At 36.3% G+C, this 20933-nt stretch overlaps 1 protein-coding gene across 6 annotated transcripts in view; it reads right to left on the bottom strand.

Annotated features, from left to right (window-relative positions):
• The window catches only part of STXBP5 (syntaxin binding protein 5), a 206972-nt gene that overhangs the window by 89049 nt on the left and 96990 nt on the right, over positions 1-20933 (bottom strand). For all 6 annotated transcript variants that reach the window (XM_069598647.1, XM_069598648.1, XM_069598643.1 and 3 more), the window contains 3 exons: positions 19669-19752; positions 14727-14850; positions 3010-3088 (listed from right to left, as the gene is read on the bottom strand). In XM_069598647.1, coding sequence (XP_069454748.1) covers positions 3010-3088; positions 14727-14850; positions 19669-19752 — 287 coding nt within the window. The remainder of the gene's footprint in view (positions 1-3009; positions 3089-14726; positions 14851-19668; positions 19753-20933) is intronic.

Below are 20933 nucleotides of genomic sequence, written 5' to 3'. Positions count from 1 at the left end.
ACATTTAGAAGAGGTGGCAAGAATACATAGGCAAACTATACAAAAAAGATCTTCATGACTGGGATAACCACAATGGTGTGATCACTCACCTAGAATCCTGGAATGTGAAGTCAAGTGGGCCTGAGGAAGCATCACTATGAACAAAGCTAGTGGAGGTGATGGAATTCCAGCTGGGCTATTTCAAATTCTAAAAGATAATGCTGTGAAAGTGCCACACTCAATATGCCAGTAAATCTGGAAAACTCAGCAGTGATCACAGGACTGGAAAAGGTCAGTTTTCATTTCAATCCCAAAGAAAGGCAATGTCAAAGAATGCTCAAACTACGACACAAATGCACTCATCTCACACACTAGGAAAGTAATGCTCAAAATTTTCTAGGCCAGGCCTTTACAGTACATTAACCATGAACTTCCTGATGTTCAAGCTGGTTTTAGAAAAGTCAGAGGAACCAGAGATCAAATTGCCAACATCCACTGGATCATCGAAAAAGCAACTGTTCCAGAAAAACATCTACTTCTGCTTTATTGACTACACCAAAGCCTTTGACTGTGTGGATCACAACAAACTGTGGAACATTCTTCAGGAGATGGGAATACCAGACCACCTGACCTACCTTCTAGAAATCTGTATGCAGGTAAGAAGCTACAGTTAGAACTGGACATGGAAGAACAAACTTGTTTCAAATTGGGAAAGGAACACATCAAGGCTATATATTGTCACCCTGCTTATTTAACTTATATGCAGAGTACATCATGAGAAATGCCAGGATGGATAAACCACAAGCTGGAATCAAGATTGCCAGGAGAAATATCAATAACCTCAGATACGCAGATGACACCACCCTTAAGGCAGAAAGCGAAGAAGAACTAAAGAGACTCTTGACGAAAGTGAAAGAGGAGAGTGAAAAAGCTGGCTTAAAATTCAGTGTTCAGAAAACTAAGATCATGGCAACCAGTTCCATCACTTCATGGGAAATAGATGGGGAAACAATGGAAACAGTGGGAGACTTTACTTTTTGGGGCTCCAAAATCACCACAGATGGTGACTGCAGCCATGAAATTAAAAGACACTTGCTCCTTGGAAGGAAAGCTATGACCAACCTACACAGCATTTTAAAAAGCAGAGACATTTTGTCGACAAAGGTCCATCTAGTCAAAGCTATGGTTTTTCCAGTAGTCATGTATGGATGTGAGAGTTGGACTATAAAGAAAGGTAAGCACTGAAGAATTGATGCTTTTGAACTGTGGTGTTGGAGAAGATGCTTGAGAGTCCCTTGGACTGAAAGGAGATACAACCAGTCCATCCTAAAGGAGATCAGTCCTGAATATTCATTGGAAAGACCAATGCTGAAGCTGAAATTCCAATACTTTGGCCACCTGATGCGAAGAACTGACTCATTTGAAAAGTCCTTGATGCTGGGAAAGATTGAAGGAGAGAGGAGAGGGGATGACAGAGGATGAGACGGTTGGGTGGCATCAATGACTAGATGAATATGAGTTTGAGTAAACTCTGGGAGTTGGTGATGGACAGGGAAGCCTCACGTGCTGCAGTCCATGGGGTTGCTAAGAGTCGGACAAGACTGAGTGACTGAACAGAACTCTTGATAAAAAAGGTTGACTTGAATTAGACTGAGAAAAGAACAGATTAAAAAGAAAAGCAAGCCAGTTATAATAACCAGTGGTTCTAAACTGGCATATGAAAAAAATGTCCAAGTGCTTCTAAACTTAAGTGTGCATCCTGCAGTCTAGTGAGAACCAACTGCTGGGCTCCACCCACAGCACTGCAGGGCTCCACCCACAACACTTGCCGGGTTCCACCCACACCAACTGCGGGGCTCCACCCACACCACCTGCCGGGTTCCACCCACACTAACTGTGGAGCTCCACCCACACAACACAGATTTTGTGATTCAGAGGTCTGGGGTAAATTGTGATAATGTACATTTCTAATGAGTTCTCTTCCAAGACTGGAGAAGGCAATGGCAACCCACTCCAGTGTTCTTGCCTGGAGAATCTTAGGACGGTAGGCTGCCATCTATGGGGTCACACAGAGTCAGACACCACCGAAGCGACTCAGCATCCAAGACTACAGCCCCCTGTTGCTCCAGGGGTCACAGTTTGAGAACCACTGCACTATATACACTACCTAAATTCACTCTTACACAGTTCTAGTAAATAAAACCACACACTTTTCCTAGAAAACTTGAACATAAAGGGTCTCCTTTAGAGGTTAGAATTTTCAAAGAAATGTTTATTTGTTTTCATTATTATATTTTAAAATATAACATTTGGCAGGTTTGATCCCTGAGTTGGGAAGATCTCCAGGAGGACGATTCCCTGGCAGTATCCTGTAAAAGTGGCAGTATCCCACTCCAGTATCCTGGAAGATTCCATGGACAGAGAAGTCTGTGGGCCTACAGTCCATGGGGTCACAAAGAGTCAGACAGACTGAACATGCACATACACAGATATACAAAAAACTATGTGTAAGATATGTAAACTGTAAAAGCCATATAAATCTTATCCCTGAGTCACAGTGTCAATTAATCCATTCAAATACAACTGACACTCTTCCTTTAATACTAAGCTTACTTATTATTGAAATTGCCAGATATTCTTAAAATAATATTTAATTTGTGAAGAATGCATATAATTTTCATAATTAAAACATATTGCATTAACAGGTTAAATTTTAAGTTTTTTTCTTCATTGCTTATTCCACAATTTTCCCTAGTGGATAAACGGTTATTGAAGACTAACAGAACATATGAAGTTTGACAAGAAAAGTAATTCAAGCTTTCCAAGATATACTGTAAAACTACTAAAGACAAAGAATACATGAAATATTTTATCCTGAAATTGCCAATTTTAGTTATTTTGTTAAATAAAGCAAGAATAAAATTTAAAAACTTGCTGGACCATTGTAAAAGCTTTTAAAAGTAATGACAGTCTTCAGTGCTATTTCAGTAACTGTATACAATGAATATTGTCAATGAAATAAAATCTTACCCAGATCTAGTCGTTTTGAATTCCACCTTGAGGATAGGTTTGCATGGTTCTGGCTTCTTCCCATCCTTTAACTGTTTTCCTAAAATACAGTTTTCTGCATTAAATTTCTAAAATTCTAAGTTACTCTAAATTCTTATACATTGACAGTTTATTAAATGAAATATAATTAAATCCATCATGAAATATTTTAAAGTGATTTTGAAAGAAGTATTTAATATAAAATATTTTAAATGATCAATTTAGTGTTTGAAATCCAGTGCTAAAAAGTAAATAAAATGAATAACCTGTCAACAACATTTGTGACAAAGTTCTAGTAAGAGAAATTCAGTGTTTGCAATGTTTTAAAGATATGGAAAATAGGATTTCAATTTGCTAAATGAATTCAAGTTTTAATATAGCTTATTTGAGGAAAATAGGTCTAAATCATATTTTCACCCAAAGTGACAGGCTGCAAAATTAATCCCTCTGCTAATAAAGTCAATTATGTTTACTCTCTTAAAGTAAAATCCATCCATTGTATTGTCCAAGAGACTGCTAAAATAAACCAATCTTTGTAAAATGTGTCAAACTCATACTGTTAAAGAATTGATTATTTTTAAAAAGGTTGATTTCTATTATCAAGTTTTAAATGTTCACTGTATTAAATGTTCACTGTATTAATTCAGAAAAAGTTAAAAGAAAATATGACATACTAATTCCTGTTTCTTAGAGATTAATCAGTGTCACCATTATGTTATTAGTGAAGGTCCCAAACACACACTGCTAACCCAACACTTCTTATCCTCTTTCCCAGCTTTTTCCTCCCAGGAAGTAGCTCATTCTAACATATTTTTAATTTTCTTTTGTTTGCTGTTTGCCTCACCAACAAGAATGTAAACTCCACGAAAGTAAAGATTTTTAAGTGTGTATGTGTTTTTTGTTTACGTATCCATGGTGACATTGTTTGGCATAGAGTGGACACTCAACAACAATTTGATAAGTGAATAAATTAATGATTTTTCTTTAGGATTAATTCTGAGAAAAAAAATTATTTAGTTAGATCTGTATTCCAGAAAGGATGAAGAAAGTATGTGAGTACTTTGTCCCACCTTTCCTGAACAATGCTATTATTTTTTTCTGATTTGCTAATTGTATTGTTTAATCTCTTTGAAAATTCTTTGGCTTTCTAGTCATCTGTATTTCCTCTTTAAAAATAGCTTATATCTTTTACCCATGGTTATACGTTATCTTCTTTATATTTAAAAATAAATTTAACATTAAAAATTCATTAACACTGTGTCCATATGTTGCAACCACTTTTCCTAGTGTCACTTGTGAATTCCAAAAAAATTGCACAGAAGTGTACATTTAAATAATCGAGTCTATCAGTCCTAATCAGGCTTCCATTTAAGAAAACTTAAAATCCTAAAATGGCACTCTTCCAAAACTACATTATAAATTTAATGGAATTAAGAATTCTAACAGCTTTACTTGAATTTTGACAAAATGACCTTAAAGTTCACACAGCGGACTCAATGCTTATGAACTGCTAAAGAAACTAAACAGGAGATGATTTCCGGAGTGATCAAGTGAGACCTCTGTGAACTCACTCACTTAGTAAAATTGAAATACTAGCAAAATAACTAAGGGTAATCACTTCAGAACTCTGCCAACTAACTGAAGCCACAAAATGAGCACAACACAGTCTACTCAATGGAAATGACTGAACCTTGTTAAGACCTGGGGTGGGGGGCAGGCCCAAGATGTTTTGATGAAGGGCTATTTCCATCCCCTATGCTCCTTAGCTCCGTGGCATGGTGCTATTAAAAAGGCAATAGCATCAGCCAAGAGATAGGACTGAAGTTTATTTGCAGTTCCATTAAAACCAGTTTCCCTAGAGCCCAATCTGTATATTATCCCCAATTGCAGCTTCCTGAAAAACTCTAATCCCAAGATGTTGCGGCAATTTCATTTGACACAACAGACATCCGCTCAGGGAGACCAAAAGCCCTATCTCCAGGCATCACAGAAATAACAGTAATCTGCTGGCAATATGGTGCCTGCCTAAGGCTGTGGTTTTAGTTGAGGCAAATAAGAGGCTGGGCAGGAATTAAAAAAAAAAATCCTTAAGAACTAGACATACTCCAGGCTGTACTTAAGGCAGTGTGCATGCCCAGGAAAGACCTGGGAAAGGAAAAGGCCCCTGTCATTCATCTCTGGCAAACTCTGAGACCCTGAGCAAATTCGAAGTTAAAAAAAAAAAAAAAAGTAAGAAAAGTAAAAAAGTAAGAAAAGTAAGAAAGTGGTAAAATGCAGTTTTTACCACTGCAGAAAGTAAAATAAGCTATAATACTACTGCTGGCAAGAACAATGGAACGGAGATAAAATGGCTGGTAAAAATGCAAAGGGTACAGTTTCTTTGAAAAGCAGGCTGAGAGCATTTATGAAAAATAGAAATATATAAAACTAGTCAATTTTCAGGAGCAGCAATTCTATTCTTAAGCATTTATTCCATAGGAATAAAAGGATCAATTCCTACTGAATATGTACAAGAAAGGTAAAGGCAGCATAATTTGTAGTGATCTGAAATTGAAAATACAGTTTCAAATTTGAAGCTTTATTTGAAAGTTTCAAATTTATCACTACAGCCTAATTTGTAGTGATCCATCAATTAGGCATGGCTGAATAAATTATGAAGAATTGTGAGACAAACAACTGGTTGATACACAAGCATTAAAATAAAGGAATTAAGAGCTATGCCAGATGAAAGCAGGGATTTTCCTCAAGTACAGAGCATTAAGAAAAGATGCAAGAAAGAATATAATTCTATTTTTATGTAAAACAATGACCAAAAAAATCTCATATGCTCTTATATATGCCTATAAATATGTATGATTTTAGAAATATATGTATTTTGGAAGAACATCTGCAAGATTTTTGACATAGCTTATCCGGTGAGGCAGGAAAGGGGAAGGGGCTGCTGATGTAGAGTAAGGTTTATGGAGAAGAGGCTGGTATTATATGATCCTGTTTATCTACAATGACATATGTATGTATGTTTATGTGTATGAAAAACTGTCTTTTTTTGTCACTACTTCTGTGGTTTCATGGTTAGGAAGTTCTTCCCACACAAATATCATTACAACTTTGGGAAGCATTTTCTTGTAAATGCTTTATAGTTTCATTTATTACATTAATTTTCTGAAGTATACTTTGGTATAGGTAAGATTTTTTTTCTCTAATAGTTTCAGCACTATTTGTGTAGTTCTATTGACCTATAATTGCCAGACAATAAAGACCAAGTGTTTAAAGTATATAATGTAATGAGCTGTGATACAGTTGTGCGTCTGCCAGCACTGGTGTCCCAGGTGGCTCAGTGGTAAATAAACCATCTGCAATGCAGGAGATGTGGGTTCAGTCCCTAGGTCGGGAAGATGGATGCATCCCAACCCATTCCAGCATTCTTACCTGAGAAATGGCATGGACAGAGAAACCTGGAGGGCTATAGTCCATGGGGATTACAGAAGAGTCAGGCACAACTTAGCAACTAAACAACAAAAACAACTGCCAGCATTCTCACTGAACCACCAGAGCCTTCCCCACTAATGTGAAATTCACCTTTATTACATTACATTTTCATAAATACACACCAGTCAACTGGTATTAGAGCATATACTCCTGCCTTAAGATCCTAGAGAAACATCTCTTCCCCTCTTTATGCAGGAAATAATATTGCAATGGAACCCTGAGCCTCTTGCATCCTAATTTATTAGAACCAACAAGTGACTAGTGAGAGAGTTAAGCAGAGAACATCAGATCAAGAGGCTGGAAAGGACTGCCAGGGGAGGCTGGATTTTTGAGGTGGGAGAGAGAATGAGAAAATAAAAAAAGGTGTGGGAAAAAGGAGTCTTAAATCTGAAAACTAGTCTCTCATGTTGTACAAGGAACAAACTAAGAATTTCAACCTCTATTTCAATCTGTTTAGAGATATATGACCTTTCAGTGAAGAATTTAAAAGTTTGTTCTGAAGAAGACTACCATCAGACCTTCAGCCTTCCTCTACCACTCAAAGTTCTAATAGGAGTGGCAAATTGATATAATTTGAGATTATAGGTAAAATTTTTACATTAAAAAAATACTTTGTATGCATTTTATTTTATGAAGCAAAACAATTATTCAGATATCACTCAATTTAATCTATTTTAATATTCACCACCAATCTTTCAGTGGCTGGAACAATCTTGAAAAAGGGCAGGCGTTGGGTGGAATAATTAGTGAGCCTTCTTAAGTTTCAGCTTATATATCTTGCATAAAACCTAGCCAGGTACGAAATTCTTGACTTTTGTCTTGCTCAATATAGACTTTTGTTACTGGTTTATTGTGTCCAATATTTATACTTACAATAAAATGTAAAGCCAGTCTTTTTTTAATTCTTTATATACTTTCTGTCCACCCCCTGCATGGATGTTAACAGTAGTTTCATTATCTTTGTAAGTAAAAATGCTGCTGTTTTTATAGTGATCTTTCTTCACTAATCCTGCTTGGAAATTAGTGAGTCCTTTTGATTTGCATACTCTGATCTTTTTTTTTAACTCAGATTTTTAAAATTATGTCACTATTTGTTGCTCACATTCTAGATTATTCATCTATTATCCTGATGCTGGGAAAGACTGAAGGCAGGAGGAGAAGGGGACAACAGAGGATGAGATGGTTGGATAGCATCACCCACTTGATGGACATGAGTTTGAGCAAGCTCCAGGAGCTGGTGAGGGACAGGGAAGCCTGGTGTGCTGCAGTCCATGGTATTGCAAAGAGTCGGACACGACTGAATGACTGAACTGATAATCCTAGACTAACCATTTTCTAAGTCAAATCAAGTAATAAGGCACTAGCTAAGATTTTATAAAGCTCATATAACTAAAGGACATTTAGAGGATCACTGGATTTCACCACTGTCATCTGACTTCTTAACTGCTAAGTCACCTCAGTAGAAAAACTTGTATTTACTCTTTCAACTACCTGTGAACGACTTTGATAGATCACTGAAAAGATCTGGTTAAATATAAAACTTGACAATAAATCATATAAACCTCCATGTAACATGTGCTTTCTTCATGTCTCTTATGTCTTCCCTATTTCTCACATCCCCAAAACTACTCAGACACAATCAAAGTCCTGTTGATTCTAACTCCAGAATTTTATTCCTTTATGTCCACTGTTTTCCATTTATAGTCATATTTGAAGTCCTTCTTATTTATTGTTGACATTAGCATCCTAATTGGCTTCTCTTTTCTACTCCTGGCTCATCTGATGCACTACCAAATGTATTTCCAAATGTAAATTTTATGTTTCTCACTGTGAAATCATTTCCTAGGTCTCCCTTCACGAAGTCCAAACTCTTTAGCATACTATGATGTATATTTTCGCCTCTGTATGCAGTTATTAGTTTCTGGCTACTCGCTCAAAGGAATTTTAAATACTGGTCATATTAAACTAGCGGTTTTCCAAAAATACCTTGCTTTTGATTATGTCTGTGTACCTTCTGACTAAAATAACCTTGTTCTGTTCTTATAACTCCCCACTGATCCTTTAAGACCAAGTTCACCCAGCCTGAATTTGTGAAATCTTCCTATAGCCTTCACCTAAAACATACTCATCACTTCTATTTCTACATCATACTATGCAGGCCTTTATCAGCACTCATCGTATGTGTTTAGTTTATATATCATTTTCATGAGTTTTCCAAGAGCAATATATTTCTAGTATTTAATCTCCGGTACTGAGGAGGTGCTCAATAAATGTTTATTGAAAGAATAAATGAATGGATAAATGAGATGCATTAACAAATAAGTGAGGATCGCTGTCAAAAAACAAGCGCTTCCCTAGTTTCTAATTAGGGAAGTAGAATGCCACTTAGAATGTAGAACACATTTGTTGCTACACAGCAGCTATGGGCTCACTCAAGAGTGGGCTGCGTAATATGACAGGCACCACTCACACATGGCTATTGATCCCTTGAAATGTAGCTATTCCACATTAAGATGTGCTGTAATATACACTAGATTTCAAAGAGTACAGAGATAGAATGCAAAACACTTCAATTCTGTATGCTGATTACACGTTAAAGTAGTAATATTTTGCATATTTGGGGTAAATAATATTTGTTACTAAAATTAATTTTACTTTTTTTTTACTGTTATTAATATGGTTACTAGTAAATTTAAGATTGCACATGCAGATTTCATACTTCTATTGAACAATGATGCTCTAGAAAATAAGATGATTAAATCGGAGAATCACATTGTTAATAACATTAGTCTGAAATGGGGAAGGTGTTCTTTCCTTGATGAGTGTGGAGAGAGCTGATTTATAGCTGGACAGATGACCAGTGGGATATCTGGTTTTTGGATCATGGCCAAGAGCAGTGGGATTTATGATGTGTTTCTTCAATATCCAAAACTCCCCAAACTCCCCTTGGTGACTCTCGGTATAGTAGTTTTGGATGGCTGGCAACTGGCCTAACTGGCAATCCTGGCTTGTTCATTTAAAGGATCACTGAGAGTTTCTCAGAAGCTGGAGTTTGGGGACTGGAGCTGGTGACTCAGCACAGTCCTTGTGAGCAGAAGTGCAGAGTGGGAGACTCATACGGGGTATCTCTTAGAATGCTTACACACATTCTTTTTCTCTTGCTGCTCAGTATCCTTTGCCTTTAAACAAAAGCCTTATTTGAGTATATTCTGTGGAGTCTGGTAAGTTCTTTCAAATAGAAAAACTAGGGAAAAAACTTTTGTAATGAACTATTAATGCATTAAAGAATTGCAGTATGGATTTACGATTCACTGAGTGTTTCAGGCTTCAAGTAAATCTTAAAAGTAGATTAATATAATTTTTAATATGTCACATCCTTAAAATATTATAAATTCACTTTTATTTATGTGAAGTATGAATATATTTTTCCCTTTAGCAGCCCTTAATAAAAGTTCTCTAATCCTGGTTCATTAATTTCCACATAATCAAAAAACTTTTACCTTAAAAATCACCCATTCAATCCTTCCATTTTACATATGATGAAACTAAGTCCAAGAAAACAGTAATTAATTCTACAAAGTAGTTCACAAATAGCAAAGCTAGAATTACATACCAGATTGTCTGATTACTAGGAAAGTGTTCTCTGATAATCATAAAAACTAGATTAAAGGGAAATATCATTTTTTATTTTAGTTAAAAAATCACCATTTGATTAATTTCAGACACCCAAATAGAAAATTTCTGAAAAAATATGACTGTCAACCATCTTGATACATATAAAATTATCCAATATTATATGAGAAAATTATCTTAAGTGAATTCAAATTATTCTCCTTTACTGGCCATTTTATCATCATTGTCTAGATAACTGTCACGACTCTCAGAATAAGAATCTACTATCTAACAACTTTGGCAATGAATGATTCCATTTGAGGGTAAACTGAATATTGAACCTATAATTCAATTATAGTTCAAGCACCAGGCCATCATTTCTCAAAGTGCTATTTTGAGGAACACTAGAGTACTGTAAGATGTTCTATGAATAAAAGATGCTAAAGTCAAGTAAATTTTGGAAAAGCCACATAAAATATATAAACTGGCCCAAATAATTAAAATACTGTTGACCCCTGAACAACACGAGTTTGAGCTGCGTGGGTTCACTTTAAGGGCAAAATTTTTTCAGTAGTAGATACTACAGACTGTAGATAACTACACAGTCTGTGGTTGGTTGAATCCACAGATTTGTATCTACAGATACTGGGGGCTGATTTAATGTTATGTGCAGATTTTCTAATATGCAGCAATGAGGGCCGCTAACTTTCTGCTCTTTTCAAGAGTCAACTGTATATACGTATGTATGCTTATACATATTTTCCCTTTAGAAATTCATAGTGTACATTGAAAACTAAGACGTCTTTCAGTGAAGAAAACGTTCAACTTTATTTCAGCATTTCTAGAACTCCTTTGATCATAACATGCCTTTTCACCAAATAACTCATTAACATAGGAAACATTAAGTTAAGTCAAGTCACTCAGTCGTGTCCGACTCTTTGTGACCCCATGAACTGTAGCCCACCAGGCTCCTCCATGGGAGTCTCTGTCCTTGGGATTTTCCAGGCAAGAATACTGGAGTGGGTTGCCATTTCCTTCTCCAGGGGATCTTCCCGATCCAGAGATCGAACCCAGGCCTCTCGCATTGCAGGCAGACGCTTTAACCTCTGAGCCACCAGGGAAGCCCCTATTAGTATTATAAAATATATTTTGGGGAAAATTTATCTAAGTATCTTTTGTGCTATCCTACCAAGTAAATAAGATATCCAAATTTACATTTATTATAATCACATATGTATATAGCATGTCATAATTTTCAAATACTTTTACTTATATTTTGCTTACTTGATCCAAGGTATAGAATGGTGTTTATCTCATGGTAGAACCAATATTTGTTGAATGAATAAAAGTACAATCAGTTCTAATCAATTACCAAGGTAATGCTTATGAATGTTTTTAAGAATAGGATACTTAACCATTACATTACATGGATTTAGATATGAAAAAACCCCATGATTTACCATAAATCCTTCCTTCCTTCCGGTAGGAAAGGAAGAGCGAGAGCCCACAACACAGATAGTAATGAAAAAACCCCTATTTTAATCCATCAAAGTAGATATTTAGTATACTAAAAACTACATACCACAAATATGTGTATGGTTGCCTTTTTTACTAAGATACTACAAATTCTGCAGAAATATAATTATGCTACTTCTAAAAGCCTGCTCTCAAGAATTTACATTTTTAGTATTAAAAGAGAATCAAGATTAAAGTAGAAAAATCACCATTTGGCAACCATTACAGTAATAAGTAATCCTTCAAAGAAACATCAACAGATGCTAAAACCAGGGGGTATAAATTTTGATGAGGAACAGTATGTTTATAAAGTCTCAACTATTTCCTTCAAATCAAAACACTTATTGATTATAACAACAAATCAAAAAAAAATTATTAACTTCAAAAGGAAAAAATAACGCTATACTGGAGAGACCTAGTAGACAGAAGCTTAATCAAGGAATCAGGGTATGAGACATCACCATGACAAATCAAACAAGCTCCACTCGAGGCTGTTAAAAGAACACAGCAATCCTTTTGGGATGGTCCTGCTGAAAATGCGCAACACGAATCTAATCATGAAAACATCAGACAAAACCAAATGGAAGCACATTCTATAAAATAACTGACCTGCAACATTCAAAATTTATCTGTTAGGAAAGTCAAGGAAAGGCTCAAGAAGAGTTCTAGTTTGAAAGAGACTGAGGAAGCATGGTAACTAAATCTAATCTGCATACAGACCCTTTCAACAAAAGGCAATACCTGGTGATATGGGAGAAAGTCTCTGTAAGATACTAATACTGAAATATTTTGGGGTGATTAAGCAATATGCTGACAACTTACTCTCAAGTGGTTAAAAAAACCTCTTTGAACTATACTTACAAAAAAAGATGAAAATTTAGATAAACTTAAAACTTTAAAACCAATATACATATTTCTACTAACTTCAATATTATTTATACTTCTGGATTTAAAATTAAAGGTTTCTAAACTAATCTTCAACTTTTTTGGTTTTCTGAATTCCTAGATTCCAGTGGGGATAGGAGATTCTAAAATGTATGAAATACTCAGGAATACCACAGAGATTAGGGGCGTAGGCATTAAGAGAAGGAAGAACAAAAATATATTAGGGAAAACTGGAACCCATTATGAAAAGGGCTATCTTCTGGAGGCACACATAAACAGAACTGTAGCAAATTCAAAATAAGTGCCTTTCCAGAAAAGTCTCTGACTGCAACCAAAAAACAGTGGTAAAATATATTACAATATGTGGCTAAAAGAATTGTTATTTTTACCAGGAAACAAGCAAGTCTAAAAACTTATACTACGACAGACAAAATAAGTTTTTAATTTGACTGCTTATTTTTTACATTGCAATAATTGAGAATGTACCAATTTTTAAAGAAAATGGGCAGTCATATTTTAAAGTGAACAATGAAACACAATAACTATAAAAATACTCTTTTCGTATGCTACTAATGCAAACAACAGTTCCTTTCATTTCCCTAAATTTGCTGGTTAAGAATTTCTTAGCGTAGAATCGTGAGAATGCAGATTAGTAAAGGAATGCAAATTTCCAGGCCTCATCCAGAATTCAAAGTCCTTCATAATCTATTCATAAAAAGTGAAACTGTTAATTACTCAGTTGTATCCCACTCTTTGTAAACCCATGAACTGTATCCCGCCAGGCTTCTCAGTCCATGGGATTCTCCAGGCAAGAATACTAGAGCATCCATTCCCTTCTCCAAGGGATCTTCCAGACCCAGGGATCAATCAAACACGGGTCTCCCACATTGCAGGGCAGATTCTTTATCATCTGATCCACCAGATAAAACTTTCAAGGAGGTTTTATATACATTACTTATAGACTAAGCGTTAACACATCAGCTTGAGATCACCATCCCTAGAAATGGCAGCTTGCAGGATTAGCTCTCTTGGTTAACAACCGGTAACCTGACTTTCAAGACAGCTTCCACCACTCCCAGACTGAAAAGGGTGGCACACGATGTCTGTACTACTTGCACAAACAATATAGTTTACGACCAATCTCTGTTTTCCTTCTAAGCATCTGAAATTTTGATACATGCTAACTAAAGCTCCTGCTGCTGCTGCTAAGTCGCTTCATTCGTCTCCGACTCTGTGTGACCACACAGACGGCAGCCCACCAGGCTCTGCCATCCCTGGGATTCTCCAGGCAAGAACACTGGAGTGGGTTGCCATTTCCTTCTCCAATGCATGAAAGTGAAAAGTGAAAGTGACGTCGCTCAGTAGTGTCTGACTCTTCACGACCCCATGGACTGCGGTCTACCAGGCTCCTCTGTCCATGGGATTTTCCAGGCAAGAGTACTGGAGTGGGGTGCCATTGCCTTCTCCGGCTAACTAAAGCAGAGGGTGCATATAGACTGACATCAATACGAACCCTGGACATCAGGTTCACATGAGCTGTCCTAGTACAGGACATTTCACACATGTGGTGATAACTCTTTGCAAGAGGAAACGAGCATGTCCTGTGTGGCTCCATTGGAAGAAGGCTGCTGGAAGCTTGAGCCTGGCTTCCTCTAGACTCCATCCCTTGTGCCTTTTCCCTTTGCTGATTTCACTTTGTATCCTTTTGCTGAGTCCTATGAGTATTCCTAGTGAATCAAACTTGGGGTCATTTAGGGATTTCTGAAGACAATACTTTAAGGTATAAAATTACCTTCTGTAGGATGCCAAGTGTTTTAATACATATTATATGGAGACTAGCAACCTGCAGTTGATAACATTAGGATGATAAAAGTTCAAAATAAGTCCTACATCACTCACAAAATTATCAACTTTCTGGACTATTAGAGAAAAATTACTCAGAATATTTTGTAACTTTCATTTTCTGAAAGATCAAATTTGCAATCTCAATTGCAAATAGTTATTCGAGATTTCATTTACCCAGTTGCTACAAATTATTTCTCTACGTGTAAATATAGAAATTTCAAATTAAACTAAAATTTTTAATTCAAAACAGAACCCATCCTTGTCATCAAAAACAAACAAACCCAACTGCAAACTCCAAAACAGTTTTCTGTCCATCACAATTTAGGTAGTGTTTAAAAGGGATCCGTTCTTACCATGTGGAGTTATGGTCTGCATAGGCTTCGCAGGGGATCTCACATTCCATATAGTCAAGGTGCCATCTGAATGACTGCAAATAAATTGTTTTCCTTCATGATGCCAAGCAACAGAGTGGATAGCCTATAAATGAGGGGTAAAGAATTCCACCTTTAAAAACAAAAACTAATTTAAACACCAAGTTATTCATAATCGGAACTGGAATTAATTTTTCATATTAACCTTTTTCTTATTTCCCAAGCTGAAGTCCATATGTTAATATTAAATTCCCATAACTTAATTGTCCTGCCAAAAAAAATGAGATTTAATTTGGTTCTAACACTCTTTCAACTTTCAAAATTTGATTTACTCAAGGGAGCATGATAATAATATAATAGTGATTATGTATTATTGACAAGTTCAAGAAAACAAAATGCATTCTTGTAGTTTCTTCAGTTCAGTTCAGTTCAGTCGCTCAGTCGTGTCCGACTCTTTGCGACCCCATGAATCAGCAGCACGCCAGGCCTCCCTGTCCATCACCAACTCCTGGAATTCACTCAGACTCACATCCATCGAGTCAGTGATGCCATCCAGCCATCTCATGCTCTGTCGTCCCCTTCTCCTCCTGCCCCCAATCCCTCCCAGCATCAGAGTCTTTTCCAATGAGTCAACTCTTCGCATGAGGTGGCCAAAGTACTGGAGTTTCAGCTTTAGCATCATTCCTTCCAAAGAAATCCCAGGGCTGATCTCCTTCCGTTTCTTAGAATAAACAATAACTAAACATAAATTGGAGAAGGCAATGGCACCCACTCCAGCACTCTTGCTTGGAAAATCCCATGGACGGAGGAGCCTGTGGGGCTGGAGTCCGTGGGGTCGCGAAGAGTCGAACACAACTGAGCGACTTCACTTTCACTTTTCCCTTTCATGCACTGGAGAAGGAAATGGCAACTAGCTCCAGTGTTCTTGCCTGGAGAATCCCAGGGACGGGGGAGCCTGGTGGGCTGCCATCTATGGGGTCGCACAGAGTCGGACACGACTGAAGTGACTTAGTAGCAAACATAAATTACCAAGTAATTATGATCAATATGCCACTGGAAAAACTAGTTGCATTGACTGTTCAGAAAAAATTTTATAAATTAACTAAAATTCTAGAAGATAAGAATGCAGATTTAGAATTAAGATTGATTGAAAATACCTCATATTGAACTTCAAGACAGGTGACAAAAATCTATAAGGCATGCAAAGAAACCAGGAAATACAATGCAAAATGAGAAGAAATGTAGTCAATAGAAACAGACTCAGAAATGATACTGATGGGAGAATTAGCAGACAAGAATATTAAAACAAATATTTTAAACAGACTCCACCTGCTCTAAAAGGTAAGTGAAAACATGAAAATATTGAGGAAAGACATGCAAGCTTCCAAAAATACAAGTGGAATTTCTAGAGATGAAAATGTCTAAGATGAAAAATGGTTTCCAAATGGGTTTGCCAACAGATTTGATACAGCAGAAAGAAAGCTTGATTAACTTGAAGACACACAGCAGCAGAAACTGCTCAACGTGGAAGATGGGCAAAGAATAAGCAGAACATCAGTAAACTGAGGTACAACTTGAAGAAGACTAATATGTGTGTCATAGGAGTCTCAGAAGGGAGCCTATGGACAGAAAATATATTGCAAGAAATAATGACCCAAAGTTTCCCAAATCTGATGAAAACTTTAAACTCTATAAACTTCTAGAATACACAGATATCTTAGAAATTCAATGAACTCAAAGCAAAAGAAACTGGAAGAAAACTACATAAAAGTACATATTTCAAATGCTTAAAACTGGAACTTTAGTGACAAGAAATCCTTAAAAGCAACCAGAGGGTGGGGACAGGGAGGGGAACACATTAAATATAGAAAAGCAAAGATGACAGCAGATATTTCCTTAGAAACAATGCAAGAACACAGCTGAATAATACCTTTACAGTTTTGAAAGAAAAAACTGTCAACCTAGGATATCATCCATCACAAATATCTTCTCAAAAACAAAGATAAAATAAACACATTTACACACATAAAGAACTCAAAGAATAGATCATTTGCAGACTTTCACTATAAAACATGTTACAAGAAGTCCTTCATGCAGAAGGTAAATGATACGAGATGGAAATCTGGATCTACTCAAAGGAAGGCAGATATGCAGGTATACATAAATTATAATAATACATACATAATTTTTTATCAAATGTTTCATTATAGGAGAACAGTCTCATAAATCATGACATTAGCTTAAAAAAGTATTTACTTTTGGTTGTGCTGGGTCTTTGTGGCTGTGCAGGCTTTTCTCTAGTTGCAGTGAGCAGCCTTCTCACTGCAGTGGCTTCTCTTGTGGCAGAGCATGAGCTCCTAGGGTGTGCAGATTTCAGTAGGTGCAGCTCCCAGGCTCTAGAGCACAAGCTCAGAAGTCGTGGGGCAAGGGCTTAATGGCTTCACTCATGTGTGAATCTTCCCAGATCAGGGACCAAACCCGTGTCTCCTGCATTGGCAGGCAGATTCTTTACCACTGAGCCACAAGGGAAGCCCAATTATACTCTTTTAAATACTTTTCACCTTTTTTTCTGGTATGTAGTTAAAAATATTACTCAGAAACAGCCTGGAAACAGGCTTGCTTAAGCTCTGTTAGGCTAGCTAAGCCAGTCTTTAATGCAGAGCTAGTCTATCCCTACGACAAGGCAATACCTTTTTGAGTATTCTTCTTGATGCCCTGTCCATTACAAGCATTCTCTGTTCTGTTGGGAATGTGATCTATTCTTAGTCCTGTGTGTGCTATAAGAATTGTTTTACCTACTCCTTTCCAATGGATCTATTCTAAACCTCACACTCGTGCACTAATCATTATTCAGTTCAACTTAAGACTAAGGTAAAGGGCTCCTTGTGAATTTTTAAAACTCTCTCACAAGGCAGGTCCCTACATTCTGTTACCTTGTTTTATAAGTTATGGATATCTTTCCCAATTTCCCAACTGTTTCCTCAATTTAGGGAGACTGCTGGGTTTAATGTAGATCCCCCCTTGCCCACCTTCCTTCATGGATTGAGATCTGGAAAATCTCTCCAGACCATGAAGTGAAGTGAAGTGAAGTCGCTCAGTCGTGTCCGACTCTTTGTGACCCCATGGACTTTTCAGGGAATAGTACTGGAGTGGACTGCCATTTCCTTCTCCAGAGGATCTTCCGAACCCAGGGATCGAACCCGGGTCTCCCACATTGTAGACAGGCACTTTACCGTCTGAGCCACCAGGGAAGTACCTCCAGACCATAAGCTAATGCAATTGAAAGGCTCTCCTTTATCCCCTAAGGAATCCCTGTTCTATACTATCTGTTAATTTCTATAAACTGTTCTTAACATATATTTTCCCAGTGTGTTTGTTTAAACGGAGAGGGTAAATTCCCTGTGATTTAATAGTGGCTTAAGGCAAGATAACTATTTAAATTACAAAAGCAAAATAAAAAAGTCAAATATGCCTAAAATATGCTTTCATTTTGACACAAGAAACATCTCTAAGGGCCAAAGCTTCCAGAGAAATGACAAGAACTCTTTACTAAAAATACTCTTTTAAAATAAATTCAAGATCTTGACTGGTAAACAACAGAATATTTACTAACTAAAAGGCTTTAAAATACAAGAAAAAAAAAAAGTATACAGTTATGAAAACAAAATTCTCTTTCAGTCAGACTTATAAAGATAACATGCAGACATTTACAAAGTATTTCTAGTTTTGCTGTAGTTACTCAATGTAATCTGTTTGACTAACTGAAAGCAGCAATATGAACACATGACATTTCTTAAAAATAAACAAAAAAACCCCCACACATTTCCTAGATCTATTCTCGGAATTAGAAATTGTGAACACTCCTGGTAACCAAATTATGGTCACCAGACACCATTTCTCACCTGAAGAACCTAGTTTCATGGAAAACGATGCTCTAAATTTGGGACAGAAATATTCAAGTTTAATAGGTATGCTTTGTTCTAACAGATGGCAAGGAAGCTATCCAAGACTATTATCAAAGGACTTAGGAAACAAATGGAAGAGATTCACTGATGAAAGATGGGACAATTTGAAAATCAATAAGGCTAATAACTGTCGTGTACTGAAGCACATGAACTAATGTTTAAATCTTTTAGTACATAGTGAAATGGGAAACAAGATCAAATTGCTTATCATTAAGATTACTAGAGAACAGCCCCTTTTACTGAAGTAAAAGAAACAAGCATTTATCCTGCCTTTCCTATCCAAATTGTACAGCTATATAATCAAAAGAGCAGGTGAGAAGCTTCTCTTTACAGAAGTATCCCAGATAATCGATAGAGAAGGAATCATAAAATTATAACTTCTCTACTTTGCAACAACTACATGGTAATGGATTTAGGCCTTGAACATAACTGACTGCTAATATCACAGACACTACTGTTCCATCTGGGAGAAGAGCATCAACATCATCTAAGAAATAGTCTTGCTAAAAACAAAACAAAAAAATTAACCTAAATTTGGTCGTCTCAGTAAACCATCCAATTTATAAGAAATCTGAAGGCAATAAAAGTCTTTTTTTTTTATTAATCACAATCTTTATTTGGATTCTAAAGCAAGCAAGCTATAAATATTTCCAGTTCACTATCATTTGTATAAAATAAAAAGCTAGCACACATTTATTAATTTGCTTGTAAATGCAGAAAATACCTCTGGAAGAATATATGAGAAACTAACATTGGGATGAGGTAAGGGAATTGGATGGTCAAATGACAGGAGCCGGAGAGATCATTTTTGTGTCTTTTGAGCTATGTGAATATATTATATGATACATATGCAAAAATGTGTGTTACAGTTAACTACAAAGATTGCTTAAAGTCATTAATTAAAGAAGTTCTTAGAGAAGCCATTGAGAACTGGAGAAATGACAAAATAATGTTATTACCTCATCGTAGGTGTATCTATAGTCTGCTTTCTTTGACTTGAGGTCCCATAACACTACTGTTCCAGATTCAAAGCCAATCAAAAGCTGTAATAAAAGAAAATGCCACATTACCTAGGATTGACATTAATCATGTGAAACATTTACTTGCTGACAATAAAGATAACTATTATCATTCATATGCTTTGGCTACAAAATTATAGCATCGTTAAACATCTGCATTGCTAATTGCTAATCACATGGATGACATATGGGAATACTGCATTGCATATTTATACACCTTTGATCATTAGGATTTCAACATACATCATACAACCGATTATTGAAAATGAAAACAGTACCGCTTTGAAGTCCAGAGTGTACATTTTCATTCATTAACTTACTAATAAAAATTAAAATTTACATGTGCTTTAAAGTTTACAAACTTCTCTAATTTAACACACTATCAGGCAATATTATTTATTCATATACTGATTAGCTCCAAATTATATCTAGCCTAGACCTCTCTTGTGAGATTCAGACTTATAATTCTAATGGTCACATGTTCACATATTTATTCCACAAGAACCTCAAAGCAAATATATCTACAAGTGAATTCATTATTTTCTTCCCTACTGTCTTTTTCTGGTATTTCCTATTACAGAGGCTTTCTCAGTATTTTTAAAAATATTCTTTAAGAGGCTCAAGTAAAAACTTTGGCATCATCCTCCCATGAGGTAAAATCCTCAAGTAATTTAAAAATTACACTCATATATAATTTATTTTTTTCCACTTTCAATACATCTCTCCTGGTTCAATACACAAAGATCTCCTTTCCAGTTTCTGGTCTGTCTGACTCGCTAGTCTTGTTCCTTATTTACTTCATTCCATATCGTAGCTAGTCTGATCATGTAATGTACGCTTTTATTTAAAACTTGCTAATGCTTTATGCTTATCTTTAGGATCAAGTCCAAACTGAATAATCAGACCTACAAGATATATCATGGTCTGACCTCTGCTTAACCCCTCAGCTTCATGCTGTTCCACATTCCCATCACCCAGTGCATTCCAGTACATCTTTTAGGTCACGTTCTCTCTCACCTTTATGCCTCTGCACATGCTGTCATCCTAACTGGACCACTTCATCTGCAGTCATCCTTTTTGCCTGACTAATCCTACTAATCCTTCAGGTCATTTTAGCTATCACTTCCTCCTGGAAGCCTTCCTTGACCTACCTACCAAATGTAAGTCAGTGCCCTTCTTATATGCTCCAACAGCAACTTGTACAT

This window comes from Ovis canadensis, chromosome 8, assembly GCF_042477335.2.
Source record: "Ovis canadensis isolate MfBH-ARS-UI-01 breed Bighorn chromosome 8, ARS-UI_OviCan_v2, whole genome shotgun sequence".
Lineage (NCBI taxonomy): Eukaryota > Metazoa > Chordata > Mammalia > Artiodactyla > Bovidae > Ovis > Ovis canadensis.
This window is presented reverse-complemented; position numbering and strand designations above follow the sequence as displayed.